This window comes from Crocuta crocuta, unplaced genomic scaffold (assembly GCF_008692635.1).
Source record: "Crocuta crocuta isolate KB4526 unplaced genomic scaffold, BGI_CrCroc_1.0 scaffold97, whole genome shotgun sequence".
Classification (NCBI taxonomy): Eukaryota; Metazoa; Chordata; class Mammalia; order Carnivora; family Hyaenidae; genus Crocuta; species Crocuta crocuta.
Genome location: NW_027531999.1, coordinates 3,118,178 through 3,134,989, shown reverse-complemented (window position 1 = coordinate 3,134,989; position 16,812 = coordinate 3,118,178). Strand labels below are relative to the sequence as shown.

At 34.3% G+C, this 16,812-nt stretch overlaps 1 protein-coding gene across 1 annotated transcript in view; it reads right to left on the bottom strand.

Annotated features, from left to right (window-relative positions):
- The window catches only part of PTPRR (protein tyrosine phosphatase receptor type R), a 104,784-nt gene that overhangs the window by 42,373 nt on the left and 45,599 nt on the right, over positions 1-16,812 (bottom strand). Inside the window, exon 3 of the mRNA XM_077775200.1 lies at positions 1,839-2,025. Coding sequence (XP_077631326.1) covers positions 1,839-2,025 — 187 coding nt within the window. The remainder of the gene's footprint in view (positions 1-1,838; positions 2,026-16,812) is intronic.

Here is a 16,812-nt window from a genome sequence, read left to right as displayed (position 1 = left end):
AATGGAAGAAACTATCCATAAATTAATTCAAATTGTCCCAGTTTTCAGTCAATCTGAAAATCTGAGGAAAGCCTGAGTATCTTATCAATTTGAGATGTGGTCTACAGACAGACCACATTTCCTAAACGTGCATTAGTTTAGGTATTTATAATATTCATCCCTACTCTCTGTTCCAACCAGATGTTATAACTTCTCAGTTCCAACTTACCAAAATGAGCAAAATTGTTGGATGTTCACTAGAAAGCACATATTCATGTTTGGCAGTTTCAAACAGGTCAGTCTATTTTGGCAAAGCTACCGTATGTTTGTTTCGCTTCTGCTTCTTCCTGTTTTCTGACACTGAGACTTTATCATCTTCCAGCATTATCTTTCTTTTTGGTACTCCTTGTCATTTTTCCTTTAAGGGCTTATCTCAAAACACAAAGAGCTATCTATGGTTCTAGAAAAGAATACTAGATGTACTTTTAAGTAGCTGTATGATCACTGACTTGTTCTTGCATCTCACTAGGTCTCATTTTCTTCATACATGAAAAGATGACACACTGCCAAGTCTAATTGTAAAAACTGCACGTTCATGTTTTACTTTGGCTGCTTAATAGTAGCTGATGAGGCTAATAGCAGATCTAGCCTATTGCTGGATATTTCATCATTAGAGTGGTTACAAATATCTGAACAGACCTTGGGTTGATCAGTTTATTAAAATCAATAGACTTGGCTTAAGATGTACAACCGATTTAAGATTAAAGTGAGCTATAAAAGGCATAATCCCCTTGGCCAGTAATTAGGACTAAGAAGGTCTAATCTGTCTTCATGCTCTCTGGGTTGGAAATGCCTTTTCATGAATCAAGTTATCACCAGCTACACTGATGGGTTGCCATCATTTTTGGCTAAAACTCCCAATCATCTTTAGCCCTCATTTGGTCATCTCCCATGTTTCTTATTTCATTTAACGTCACTATATGCACCCTGTTCCTCACGTCACAAACTGAGGTATCATTCCAGACTTCTTCCCTTATCCTGGCCACCTCTCGATTCAGCCCCCTTCTTGCAGAGTCTTATAGGTTTTCCACATTTTCACTCTCACTATCTTAGTTTAGACCACATGCCGGGTCCACAGGAATAACTCTAGGCCCCCAACATACCCCTTTCTAATGCTCACTCCACTGCAGATAGAGCAATCTTTTAAAAACTTAAGGGGGTGCCTGGGTGGCTAAGTCAGTTGAGCGTCCGACTTTGGCTCAGGTCATGATCACACGTTTTGTGGGTTTGAGCCCCACATCGGGCTCTATACTTATAGCTAGCTCAGAGCCTGGAGCCTGTCTTTGGATTCTGTGTCTCCCTCTCTCTCTGTCCCTCCCCTGCTTGCACTGTCTCTCTCTCTCTAAAAATAAAACAACAACAACAACTTAAGATAAAGTCCCAACTTTTAAATATGTAGCAAGACTCAGGTTTCTTTATATCTCTGAGGCTCAAGATTTGCCACTTTCCACCTTGATTTCAATGCTCCAGCTAAATCGAACAATTTAATTCCCCAAACAGTGACAGTAAGTCTCTTCCTTCTTTCTGAAATGCCTCTTCTCTACCCAGCTCTTTCTTGATACTTTGCCTGGCCAGCTCCTGCCTATTCTGCCTCAATTTAGTAATCACATTCTAGTCTGAACACTTACCAGTACTTGATGAGATGTAGGATGGATCTAAAACCTTGTTCTTAACCTTAACTTTTTAAACTGTAACCATTTGTTTACTTGAGTGGAGGACAGTGACATTTTAGTAGGTGCCTCTAGGGTCTAGTTTATCAAAATACCTACTGACGAGTGAATAAAGAACAGCTGGCTCACCATGAATTCACTTTGGAGTAAATGTGAACTTGCCACGATGTCCCTCAGCTGTGACCTTGTGAGGATTCGGCTGGCTGACTGCAGATACTCCATTGCTACCTTCTCCCGTGGGGTTGCGATAGCCACAAAGGGTTCGACACTCCCCAAGCTACTCATGTCCAATGTAAGAGATACGTTGGACCCTCGTCTACATTGGGGAAGAATGGTAATAGGTTTAGACACCACTTGAATTATTTTGATCACACAGATTCGTCTTTCTGTACATACACACAATTCAATGAGAACTTTTACAAAAATAAGGATCAAATGTCTCTTCTTCTGATGGCACCATAGTCGACTACAGCAACTATCCATAGTTTCTTTACAGCAAATTGAAGTTTTGTTGTTGGAAATAAGTCTGAATTGAGAAAATGCACTATAATTTATTAATGGATGTATCTGATACACAAATAATAAAATGGCTAGTAATGTTAAGTCAAAAATTTAGGAAAAGTAAACATCACATTTGAATTGAGAAATCATGTATAATACAAAGCAATTTTATTTTTTTGTATGTCTGAGAGCTCAGTATAGAAATCATATAGCCACCTAATATTTTTGACATATGATCTTATTGGACATAGGAAGCTCAGAATGGGAAAATCAATTTTAGTTCACATTATTGCCATTGAAATAGTTTAAAAGTTTTAAAATATATATACTTTTTTTATAACTTCTTAAAAATTTTTTTTACATTTATTTATTTTTGAGAGACAGAGAGAGACAGAACACAAGTGAGGGAGGGACAGAGAGAGACACAGACACAGAATATGAAGCAGGCTCCAGGCTCCGAGCTGTCAGCACAGAGCCCGACCCAGGGTTCAAACCCACAAACTGTGAGATCATAACTTGAGCCAAAGTTGGACCCTTAACCAACTGAGCCACCCAGGTGTCCCAATATACTTTTTATAACTTCTGAGTGAATCCCTAAAAAAATAGCATCTGTAGCCTCCATGTACGTACTCATCCATGCATGTCTATGTCTATGTCTATGTCTATGTATTTATTTAATTCTGTGATAAACTCATAAGGACCACAGATTCTTATTCTCAGTTACATTTATCTTCCCTCTGTAATTTCCCTCATTTTGTTGAGAGGTGAGGTGGGGCTCTTCCAACTTATAAGGGCGCCTTGTGTCCTGAACAGAAAGTGTGAGTGCCTCTGACCAGTAACATTAGCTGCGTAGAACCAAGAAGTAACTATAAAATAGCCTGAGCAAGACTAAAGGTCAAAATCAGAGATTTTACTCAGAAAAACTGTTAAGTTAAAGGGCCTTAGGCATGAGTCAGGTGATGAAATGTGGTGCCAACTGGTTGGTATTCCAGAGAAATGGAAAATAGGAAAAAACAGGTCATAACAAAAGTAAACAAAGACAGTAAAAGCAAATACTAGGCCTAGCATATTTCTTTTGAAGGGTGATTTACACATTTACTATGGAGCACTACATTAGGAAATATTCAAGTAGCTAGAGCTTAATTTGAAACAGTGGAAAAATTATTAGAAATACAACAAAACCTCATTGAACAAAAGTGAGTAAGTTCTTTCCTCTAATGGAATAGCCTCTGGTTGTAGCTTTTGTAGCATACTATAATCTGATACATAATATCCTATTTATTAATTTCTAAATGGTTTGTAAAAGAATAAATGCTTTGTAATTGTAGTTTTAATTCTTACTTTGGCTTGATGTTTATATATGTGCTTACAAATTAATTTTCCTTATAAATTTCTAGTTATAGTAATGCAAATCAATCAGAATGGTTGGACTTCTGATGTTTGGGACTTCTTAATTCTTTCTTTTATTTTATTTATTNCAAAGTCGGACGCTTAACTGACTGAGCCACCCAGGCACCCCTAATTCTTTCTTCTAGACAAATATTATGATAAAGTTTTCTGAATATTTTATAGATACTTTTGTGGGCAACTAGTTTGATTATCTATTTACCTCTAGTAAGCTAGCTATAAATTTATCTATGTACATATGTATGTCTATATCACCTTATTTATTATATTATTACATATTATTAAAAATATTATTCCAATCTATTTTTTCCTACTGGAATTTCTCAAAGACTGAGAGGTATGTGAGTCTTCCACAACACTTGTGTTTGTTATTTTTCCTTATATTCTTAACAATTTTTACTTTATATATTTCAGCCATTGTTTTATTTAAAGTGATTCATAATTACATCTTTACTGTAAATTTTTATCAGTATTAAATATTTACTTTCCTATTAATTTAATGTCTTGCCTCACATCTGACTACTTTTTCCAGTTTTATTGAGACATAATTTACATACAGCACCATATAAGTTTAAAATGTGCGGCATTCTTTTTTGATTTAAGTATATTGTGAAATGATTACCACAGTAAATTTAGTTAACATTCCTCATCTCCTAGGCATACAAAAAAAAAAAAAAGAAAAGAAAAGGAAAGGAAAAAGAAAAATGACAAAGAAAACAAAGTTTTTTATTTGTGATGAAAACTTAGGATCTACTGTCTTAAAAACTTTCAGATATACCAGACAGCAGTATTAGCTATAGTCATCATGTTGTACATTACATAATTTAGTATGTATTATTTATCTTAACTGGAAGTTCATATCTTTTGATAACCTTCCTCCAATTAACCCTTCTGCAACTTCCCACCTCTGACTTGAGAAAAATTAATATTGGTATACCTGCCTTTTTTTTTTTTTGCATGTTCTTGAAAACCCTTTTCTAGTTTTTATCATTATGTTTAACTTTTTTGAATCACTGTGTTAGGGATTAGGGAATAACATTCTGGATACCCCATAGAATATCACCTAGCTGAGAGAAGAACGTTTGGCCCCCACCATTTTTTTTCCCCTGTGGTTGGTGTTGGTGACTGACAGGGCTCCTGTGGTTTTGTTTTGTTTTTTTGAGAGAGTGAGGGGGAGAGAGAGAGAACATGAGAGGGGGAGGCACAGAAAGAGAGAATCCCAAGCAGGTTCTGTGCTGAGCTTGAAACAGGGCTCCATCTCATAACCCCTGACATCAAGAGTTGGACGCTTAACCAACTGAACCACCCGGGTGCCCCAAGGGCTCCTGTGTTTTGAGTAGGAGGTAAGCAGTTGAGAAAGAGTGAAGAGTGGTTCTCTCAGACTAAGAATTTTAATGTACTTTTACTGGGAAAACAGTTTTTACTAGTTTCTCAATACAGTTCCTCTGGCCTTTAAATTGTCAGAAATTCCTTCCTCATTCTGATAATAGATTGTTTATTGGTTTTTAGTGTATTTGTGAGAATTTGGCTTTTGCTGGCTTCAGAGACTTTTTTTTAGTAAGGCATTGGGAAAGGCCATTTAAGGGATTGCTAATCAGATTTTATTTTATTTTTTATTATTAAAAAATTTTAACATTGATTTACTTTTGAGAGAGAGAGAGAGAGAGACAGAGTGTGAGCAGGGGAGGAGCAGAGAGAGAGGGAGACACAGAATCCGAAGCAGGTTACAGGCTCTGAGCTGTCAGCACAGAGCCCGACGCAGGGCACAAACCCACAAATATGACCTGAGCCAAAGTTGGACGCTTAACTGACTGAGCCACCCAGGCACCCCTCAGATGCCATTTCAATCAGTCTTCAGCCCCAAAACACTAGAGTATCTGCAATTTGTCCATTAAGTGTTATGCAGTGCTACAATGATTTAGTAGAAAGAGAGAGCGCTTCCATTTAGAGTGGCCAGAGATGTGTGAGGAACAGGCATTTGAGTTGAGCCTTGAAGGTAAAAGTTCAGTGGATAAATTTTCGGTAAAGGGTTATTTCAGGGAGAAAGCTCGGCAGAAGAAAAAAAATGTGGAAGCAGGAAATGATAAGGCATCTTTGAGAAACGGCATGTAAGCAGTTTGAGCTACAGTTCATTTGTATGAAAGTGTATTTTGGAATGGGGGCAGGGTCATGTAGGAAAAACTAGAGAGAAGCAAGAGTCACAGAAATAAGACTATAAAAAGCCTGCCCAAATCCAGAAGAGAATTGTGAACATCAGGTTATGTAAGTTTCTATTAGGGTTTTCCATAGCACACCCTGCCTTGGGGGGAAGGGTTATTAGAAGCCTCTGAGATTCCATGTCTAATAGGGTCCATTTGATCTATTGAGAGACTTTTCTGAAGATTCGGTGATAAATCGAGAGACTTGGAAGCATTCATGCAACCTGACTTTGTAAGGAAGAACGACTTTTGTCTGGCAAGGGAAAGAAGAAAGGAAATTAATATTTATTAAACATCTATGATTTGCCAAGCACTGTTCTAAGCACTTTCACATATGGTATTTCAATCTCTACGGCAGCTCTCTGAGGTTATTACTTTCCTCTATTTTATAGGTGAAGAAATAACTAACTTAAGAACATGAAAGTGGAACAAAGATTCAATCCAAGTTAGAATATAAAACCTGAACTCTTACTGCTTTGCTACCCAAAAGCAAAGTAATGGTGGGCAGATTATGTAGACTAGCCAGTGCCTCACACGGAGTTGGGGACAACTGCCGCAGGGAGGTCGAGACTACTGAAGTCTAACGTAAAGGTAGGATACTATTCAGAGCACAAATTCTCTCTTTACAGTTATATTTGTCTGGGCTCAAGTCCTACCTCTCCCATGTCCTTACGGTGGACCTTGGTCAGTCTACCTAGTCTCTTACATGTCAATTTCTTCTTCTTCTGGGAAATGAATAATTAAGAATACTTGCTTCGGAGGGATATTACAGGGATTGACCAGATAGTAGAAGTAAACCACTTGTAAGTGTTGCCTGGCTATTATTTTGGTTAATAATGGAATAAAGTCTTATATAACTCTCACCTCTGCCTCTCTAATGGATCTCTTTAAAGAGATCTTTGCAAAAATTCAAAAATTGTTTACACTGAGTTTAACTTTAACATCGTGAAATTAATGGAACGAATCTACACATTTGTCACTACAGAGAAATACATCCTTCTTGATAACCTAGTTATCTTAAAATTTCCCTTCATTATGGCAAATCCATTTCCCCTGAACCCTAAACAATTCCTGAACACTTCACCTCGACACCTCAGACAATGTCTCAAAGTTCAATTATAGAATTAATCTTGTGCAAGCTGTTGACCTTACAAAGAGCGTTTTTCCACAAAACAGCCCTTATTGTGGTCGCTCTCTTCTATCCCGGGTATGAAATATTACCATGTGATGTCACTAACTTGGAAAAATCTCTGCCTTTGTTAATTCTTATTTTCCAAGGGAAAAAATATTTAAGTTAATTGAAATACAGTGGAATAAGAAAATCAAATCAGTAGAATCCATTTAAAAAATTTGTACATTTCTTAGTCATGGATTGTGCTTGCAGAGGAGAGATTAAATACACATCCATATATATTAAAGAGTTAATTTTTTCATTATAAAAGTGACATGCTCATTGTAGAAAGTTTATAAAACCCAGAAGTTTTAAATAGGCAACTAAAATCACTTAAGGCCCCGTAAACTTCACTAGTTTTTAAACTGATGTTTAAATTTTGGTATGCTATAGGCAATAATGGCAGTGACTTATTATTTTAACTTTTATTTCTTTGGTTACAGATGGAGATAAACATATTTTCATATGATTATTTTCATTTATCAGTCCTTATCTTTGAAAATTGTCTGTCCATGATCTTTCCTTATGTTCACATTGTAGCATTAATTATATTTATTATTGATGACTATTATTTATAAGAAATTAATTATTTCTCAGGTATATGGGTTGAATATATGAGGTTTATTGTCGCCTTAAAATACCAAGGATTTTTTTAAAGTTATATTTACATCCAGTCAAATATATCAGTCCTTTTTTTGCGTGTGTGATTTCTTGCATTGCTTTAATACAAAAAATTCTTCTGGAAGTTTAATTTTTACTACAAGTTAATTTTTTAATCTGTTTCTAATTTATTTTGGGGTATGATAATGGTGAGAATCAACTAGATTCCCCCCCCCATAGGTTATCGATGTGTTTAACACAGTTTAATGAACAATCTGGAGAACAAATGTATTTTATAATTGTAGAATACTAGGTTTTTAACCAGCTATCACTGACTAATGATCTGGTGGAGAAAATATCACTTTACTGAACAAAGATATGAAATTGCTTCCCGGTATCCATAAACAGAAGAAGTAAGGATAGAATCACAAAGACATTTCAAACACAAAACAAATATAAGAAGTTAAGAGAAAGTACAAATTAAGGTACTGGGAAAAAAAACCTAAAGGCTTTAGAGGGGGAAAAAATCAACAGAAATAATAGGAGACCTGGACCTTTAATGAAAACGGAATGTGAAAAACTAAGAACACGAACTCTTACTGAAAAGTTTGCTTCCCCTTTGTTATGTAACTCTGGACAACTGTTTAGACTTTTTATGCCTCATGATTGCTGTTGGACAAAAGGGAACATAATAAAAAGCTTTATCAAGCTCCTGCTGTAGCACCAATTATTATTTATGCCAAAAAAATAAATAAGAGAGAGGAAATTCAAAAGATACCAATGCAAACAATTGAAGGAAAAAGCAAATTCTTAAGGAAAGGTAAAAGGAATGCAACAAATAGCATGCTAATTACAATTAAGTAAAAAGGAAAACATGTACAAATATTATGGCCCAGGGCCATACATCCATTTTAGCAAGAGCTTATAAGCAGTGCTCTGTTGAAATTGTTCGAGTCTGCACTACTGCTCTTAATGACCAAGAAGTGGGAAGAAAATACAGCTAAAAATTAAGAACATTACAATTGCCTGTTAGAAGAACTCAAAACTAAGCATTTCTTTTCTTGGTAGTTGGGGCTGGATGATAGATTTTAGAAGCTAGATTAAGGTAGAAGGGCTAGAGTTTCCAGGACCGGGGCCATGAGGCCATGTCTGCGCTGTCCCCTTTGCAATGCCTCGGCCACCAGAGCAGTGAGCCTTCAAGCCTGGCATCTCACTTGGTACCGGATAAGGAATGGAAATGGGAGTCAGAGAACAAAACAAATGATCGGTTTGCCTGTAGTCCAGGAAGATGTACTTTTGAAACTACTGGATTAAGAAATTAAGTTTCAAGGGGAAATGGTGGTAGCTGCTTATCTTGAAGTGTTTGAAATGAGAATGGAAAAATATGCATCTAATGATTATAAGACTTTAGTACAGAATGAAAGCAAACAGATTTGATCTTTCAGAGCTTTTCCAATCTTAATTCTTTTGTTGTTGTTGTGCTGTAAAAAAAAGTATACATAATTCATTCAGAGCTGTCCTTATTACCATACACATCTAATCCTACATGATGAAAGGTTGGAAGTTTAATATTGATCTCCTCTCCAGATTTGCAATGTTGTGAGTCTAGGACCTTCAGCCCTCCCTTCCTCTTTCCTTGCTTATTCCCATTATAAGGATCACAGATCTGAGGATCTTGGCTTGATCCCCAAGGTGAGCGTAAGCCCCTCCATCTGCTGCTTGATTTTTCTTATTTAATTTTGCTCAATTTGTCCACATATTTAGTATTCTAGGGTACTTTTAATAAAAAGGAAGAAAAAAAAGGAGAAGTTTTTACTCATTTGAAATGCCAAAGGAGGAAACAGTGGTGAAATAGAGAGATGAAGTCCATTTATTGTATATGGATTGAGTGGCCCCCACAGTTCTTTGAAACTCCAGATTCTACCAGTTTTAAAGTTCCCAAAGTAATGGTATTTAATGAATGGTTTGCTGTTTCTCTCCATCTCTTTACCTTCAAATAAACTATATATAGTACTAACTGCCTTCCTGGATTACTTGACAGATGAAAGGATAAAATTAAAAAAAAAAAAAAAAAGAGGCTAAGGAGTGCAAGGAATGCTAAATTGTGGCTTAAATGCAAAGCTCCTGGAAAGTTTAGTGTGACATAAATGCAGTGTAACTAATTTCTAAAAGCTGAAATAAAAGAATAGATATTGTTACCATCCATAGTAAAATTTCCCAAAGGAAATCCTATAGGGAAGAAATGTAATAAGGTCAAAAGAGACCAAGCACAGAGCCAGGAAGATGACAAACGTATTTTACTCTAAAGCAGAAAGAAAATCTTACAACGTAGAGAATATTTTTTGGTGTGGGAAATGATTGATTTCCCTACTTAAAAGTATTATCTCACTAGATAGAATTCTGCTCTCTCTTTTGAGTGATTATATAAAATTTTTTGATTTCATACAATTATATCTGACCTTTTACACATGGGTAGGATGAGGCAAAATTTACATCATTCTTTTATTATTAAAGTCAAAACACTCATTAAAAAATAAACATAAATTGAGCCTCTTATATTTTTCTTAGAGCACTGATCTTGGAATGTGATTTTAAATCCATGTTCTACACTTTGCTTAAACTCTTCTGGCCTCAGACTACCTAATCTGTAAATGGAGATGATAATAAAACTCACAGAGTTGATTCACCTTATAAAAATTAAAGAATTTTTATATTATTTAATATAAAATGTGGGAGGAAGGTTATCTGACATAAGTATTGCTAAATATTGGAAGAACACAATGTTGGGAAAGTTGATTAGTGATGAAAAGTCAGCAGCATGTTACATATGGAAAATCAGTGGCCCTCTAAGTGGAGACCATTTTTCATACCTCAAGCCCTTAAAATTCTTACCTCATGTCCTTAAAATTAATAACCTTTTTTTGGATTTGAAACTAATGCGTATTCACTGTGGAAAATCTAAAGCTATAGATAACAAAAACAAAGAAAAACTATCCCATAATACCAATACTAGAGTGATTGCTAATAACATTTTATGTGTATGTTCTTCAAGTCCCTTATGTGTACATAGGACAAAATCTAGATTTTTACACTACATTTTTCTTTAAGACTTACCTTTAAACTATATATATCGTGAATATCTTTTAATGTTTTCAAATCTATTTAAAAATTCTTTTCAAAGACTCTATAATATTCCATTGCATGGATGTACCATAGTTTATTTAACCAATACCTTATTTTTGGACACCAACTTGTTTTCAATTTTTCACAATTGTAGACAAGACTTCAAATAAGTAGCCTTGTATCTAAATGTTTGTGCATTTACATGATTATTTCTAGAATGAGGAGTTCTAAACACTAACTCTAAATTTCTGAGTTTTGAGAAAGCACTGAACACATGGAATGTGGTAGAGACATAAAGACTAACTCTTGGGGCTCACTGTTATAGAATGAGCTGTGACCCTCTTCATCTATTGTTCAGACCTTCCATTTATTGTTCAGACCATCTATTGTTCAGATCTTTGTAGCTTCCTAGCAAGCTTTCATAGCTCTAAATTTCCTAGTTTGTTATGTTTTCTTCCAGATTTCACCAGAATGATGTCTGAGCAATGAAAATATGGTAATCAAACTCTAGGGATTTTTTCCCTTTGAAACCTCTTAGCAATTTTTACAATATGTCTCCAATATATTCACTAGAAATGACCTACCCTCAAGTGTGAAGTCCTTGAGGTCAAAGACCTTCATGCTCCTTCTGTATCCAGTCCCGAACACATGGATAGTAAGGCTTTTGTTATCTACATGTCTGAATGATTGTAAACACTTGGTGAAAGTAATACTGTGTAATTACTGTGCTCTGATTGTTTTTCCAATCCTTCTGAAGGTAGGAGAAGTGGGGGATCATGTTAGAAGATTGAAAATTTAGAATGGTGAATCCATGCTCATCTAAGTACAGTAAATGTTACAGTTGATATTTAGTTTGAGTCATTTAAGTATCAATGAAGTCTAACATTAACATCCTAAAGAGCTATGATGATTTTGTTAGCAAAAAGGAAAAAAGTAGTTCTTTGACTTATAACCAAGTATGATTAATTTTTAGTCTTTTTTGGGCATTTAGTATTGTTTTGACTGTCACTCATAGTGAGGAGGCTGTTTCCTTTTTAACAAAAGAACAAAATGATGGTAGCTCTAATTTTAGTTCCCAAGTTTAGTTTTTCCAAGTTTATATAATTGGTTAAAAAAAGATGATCCTGAATGAACATTAAGAAGTCTCTGAAAAAAAAAAAAAAACATTCTTTCTGAAATAAGAAATCTTTCTTTGACTTTTAGCTGATGTATACACACATACACAAACACACAATTTCCTAAGTAATACAATAAAATCAATAACTCTGTGTCTTTAAGCAATGAGTGACCAAAGATCCCTTTGAGTACTGAACATTAAAACTAAATTAAATATATGCATTTACTCTCAAGACCAGAAATGACACACATGATTATAATGATCCACAGAATTCAGCTGAAATGTAAAATCATCAAAAATACACAACTTCTCAGCGTCTTCAGTGTTTTTCTTACATCTGGTTGTGCAGCTTAAGTTTTTAAAAGATGAGTTCTGTAATTCTTAAGGAAATCGAACTGCTTTTTAGTTTAAGACTTGTTTTCTAGTTAAGGGGTGCCTGGGTGGCTCAGTCGGTTGAGCATCCAACTTTGGCTCAGGTCATGATCTCAGGGTCTGTGAGTTCAAGCCCCACAATTGGCTCTGTGCTGACAGCTCAGANGATCAAGCATTAAATGTATTTCTTACATATATACATATAATTTTTCTATAATATATATGATTAGAATATAAATTATTATACACATAATATTATATATATAATTGAAGTATAGTTGACACACAATGTTACGTTTGTTTCATGTGTACAACATAGTGATTTGACAGCCCTACACATTATGCTAGGCTCATAAGTGTAGCTACCATATTTTTTCAGTTTTAAATAGCAATGAAGGAGCAATTTTATACCTTAATAGCACAATACAAAATAAAGCTATAAAGCAACATAACTGATGCCGATAATTCTGATACTTTGCAGTTAAACTGTAATAAGGTACTAATTTCATCTCTGGCTGCAGTTAGAGTGCATGTTGATAATATATCTCTGGAATTAATTATTGAATAGAGAAAACTTGACTACTTGGAGGACTCTGCTAAGCAGCAGCAGCATATACACAATTTTTCCTCTTAGAAAATCAGACAGGTTGGGAAACTTCCTCTTAACCCCTGCACGGATTAACAGGCATTGTCTGCATATTTATTTTAGAGTAAATGTCCCTTTGGGAGTCCTTGTATGTATGGAACTATGTCATCATGATTAGGGATAGAATAAAAGCTTTAGAAATGTAGTTGATCAAGTATTTGTTCTTTAAATTTGCAATACTATTCAGTTGTAGACATTACTGAAGGTGTTCTGTAATAAGAATTTCAACCATGCAACAAAAAGGAGCCGGCATGATTTGGATCTTTGTGGAGCCAGTTGCCAGCTAAACTTTGACAAGGGTAAACACTGCTTTCACTGTATGCAGATACTTTGGAATGTCGTATTTCCATTTTCATTTATCTCAAAACATATTCTAATATCCTTTGTGATATCTTCTTTGACCCATTGGTTATTAAGCAGAATATAGTTGATTTCTACTTACTTGTGAATTTCCCAAATTTCCTTCTGTATTAATTTTTAATTTCATTCCATTTGATCAAAGAACATACTTTGCATGACTTCAATCTTTTAAAATTTATTTAGACTTTTTATGACATTTTGTGGAGAACATTCCATGTACATTTGAGAAGAATTTGTATTCTACTGTTATTGGGTACAGTTCTATAGATATCTGTTAGGTCTATGTTTTATAGTTTTGTTCAAGTCTTTTATTTCCTTTTTCATCTTCTGTCTGGTTTTCTATTAATTATTAAAAGTGGGTTATTGTAGTCTCCTAATATTATTGTTGAATTATCTATTTCTACCTTTAGTTCTCTCTGTTTTCATGCTTTGTTGTTAGGTGTATATATGATGACAATTCTTATGTCTTCCTGATAGATCAACTCTTTTATCATTATAAAATGTCTTCTTTGTAGTAACATTTTAGGGAGGGTATGTGGGACTAGGATAAGCAAAAAGACCACAAAGCTCACCATTCTTACTGAAATTATGCTGTTTTTCTTGAATAAATTCTCTTTGAATTGTTGCAAGGCTTTGGTTAATTTCAAGAGTTGTGAAAAGTTGATTTTGATCATTTTTACTAGTATTCTCACTGCTTTTATGGAGGATTGGATTTTGGATACTCTTACTTAGCTGTTCTGGAAGTCCTCTCCTGTCTATTCTTTTTAAAAATCTTTAGTGGTAGAATATATTTGTCTTTTAGAGTGGATTTTCATTTTGAAAACAGTCAAAAGTTGCTTGGAGTGATATATGGTGAATTAGTTGATCAATCTGAATATAACCAAACCTTAGAAAATGGAAAAAGAAGAGCAAACTAAACCTGAAACAAGCAGAAGGAAGGATATAGTAAAGATATGAGCAGAAATAATTGAAATAAAGACTAAAAAATCAATAGAGAAAATCAATGAAACCAAAAGCTGGTTCTTTGACAAGATCAACAAAATTGACAAACCTTTAGCTAAACTGAACAAGAAAAAATAAAAGACTAAAATTGAAATCTCAAATGAAAGAAGGGACATCACTACCCACTTTATAGAAAAAAAGATTAGAAGGAAATACTATGATTAGTTGGATATCAATAAATTAGACAACACAGATTTACAAATTCCTTGAAAGACATAAACTACTGACACAGATTCAATATGAAATAGATAATTCATAGACTCATCTAAGTAGACCTGTACTAAAGAAAGAGATTGAATCAATAATTTAAAAAACTTCCTATAAAGAAAAGCCCAGGCCCAAAGCAACGTTAGTGCATTCTACCAAATGTTTAAAGAAGTATTAAAACCAATCATTCAAAAACACCTTCAAAAAACAGAAGAAGAAGAAAAATTCAGAGCTCACATATGAAGACAATATTAACCTCAAACCAAAGCCAAAGATAATATAAAAAATTACAACTAATATTAATAAGATAATATATTAGTATGAATCTGTATCCTTATGAATATAGATGCAAAAATTCTCAGCACAATATTAACAAACCAAATTCAGCAACATACAAAAAGATTACATAGCATGACCAATGAGGTTTATCCCAGGAATGCACGGTTAGTTTGATATGAAAAAGGTCAAACAATGTTATATGCCATATTAAAAGAATAAAAGACTCAGAGAAAAAACACTTGACAAAAATCCAACTTTCTTTTATGATAGAAGCACTGAACAAACTGGGTGTAGAAGACAGCTTCTTCAAACTGATGAAGGGCATCACACCCACAGCTAACATCATGCTTCATAGTGAAAGGCTCAAAGTTTTCCATCTAAGATTAGGCACATTTTCTTGTACAAGTAAGGTACATGTGCTCTTACCACTTCTTTTCAATATTGTATTGGAGATTCTAACCAGGGCAACTAGACAAGATAATGAAACAAACAAACAAAAATCTAGATTGGAAAGGAAGAAGTAAAATTATTTCTATTTGCAGATGGCATGATCTCATATATAGAAAACTCAAAGAAATCCACAAAAAATATGTTAAAGGTAATGCTCCAGTTCCACAAGATTGCATGATAGAAAATCAATAGAAGAAATCAACTGTATTTCTCCATATTAGCAATGAATATAAAAAATAAAATTACAAAAACAATTCCATTTACAATGTCATCAAAAAGAATTACATATTTAGGAATAAATTCTGCAAAAAGTACAAGAGTGGTACACTAAAAACTGTAGAACATTGTTGAAAAAAATTCAAGAAGACCCAAATAAATGGAAGGACATACCATATTTATGTATCAGAAGGCTTAATATTAAGATGGCAATACTTCTGAAATTGACCTACAATGTTATCACAGTCCTTGTCAAAATACCAGCTGTTTTTATTTTTTTTTTGCATAAATTGACAAGCTGACCCTAAAATTCATATGCAGTGCAAGAAACCCAACTGGCCAAAATAATCTTGAGAACAAAGTTGGAGGACTCATGTTTCCTGATTTCAAAACTTACTACAAAGCTAAACTAACTAAACCAGAGTAGCACTGGCATAAGAAAAGGTATATAGATCAGCGGAATAGAGTTGAGAATCCAGAATAAATTTTAAAAAGATGCTCAATATCATTAGGCATTACGAAACCAAAATCACAAGAAGATACCACTTCATTCTTCCTAGGATGACTGTAATAAAAAAGATGGACAATGACAAGTATTGGTGAGGATACTGAGAAATAGGAATCTTCATACATTGCTGGTGTAGCTGTTTTAGAAAAACAGTTTGGTGGTTCTCATAAAGTTAGACCTTTAGTTGCCATATGACCAAGCAATTCCACTCCTAGGTGTATACCCTAGACAAATGAAAACATATGTTCACACAAAAACTTGTACATGAATGTTTATAGTACCAGTATTCATAATAGCTCAAAATGGAAACAATCCAAATGTTCATCACTGGTGAATGAATATACAAAGTGTGGTAAACAATGTAATATTATTCAGCCACAAAAAGAAATAAAGTACTGATACATGCAACCACATGAATGAACCTTAAACACACTAAGTAAAAGAAACCAGATACAAAAGGTCACATATTTCATTACGTTGAATTAATATAAAATGCCCAGAAGAGGCAAATCCTTAGAAATAGAAAGGAGATTAGCAGTTGCCAGAGGTTGAAGAGTGGGGAACTGGGGAGTGAATGCTAATGGGTACGGGCTAGTGAAAGTGTTCTAGAATTGCCAAGACCTCATAATCAATCATTGTTGTAATTTTATCTTGACATCATTTTAATAATACAATGCCTATTTATTAAAAGTTTAATACAAATTTTGTTGATTGTTAGATAGAAGGAAGGAAGAGANAGGACCAGAAGTCCTGAAAACATTTCCCAGAGAGACTATTTTTAAACGATAAGAGCTATAAGGCTTCACTGGAATATATTCATAGACCCAGGGACAGTGGAAGCTCTGATTATCTGTGGGACATCTATGGAAAATTTTGCAGTCAACATGTATATGTGTTTGCATAACACAATAGAAATTTTAGAGAAAATATCTTATAAGATATGTCA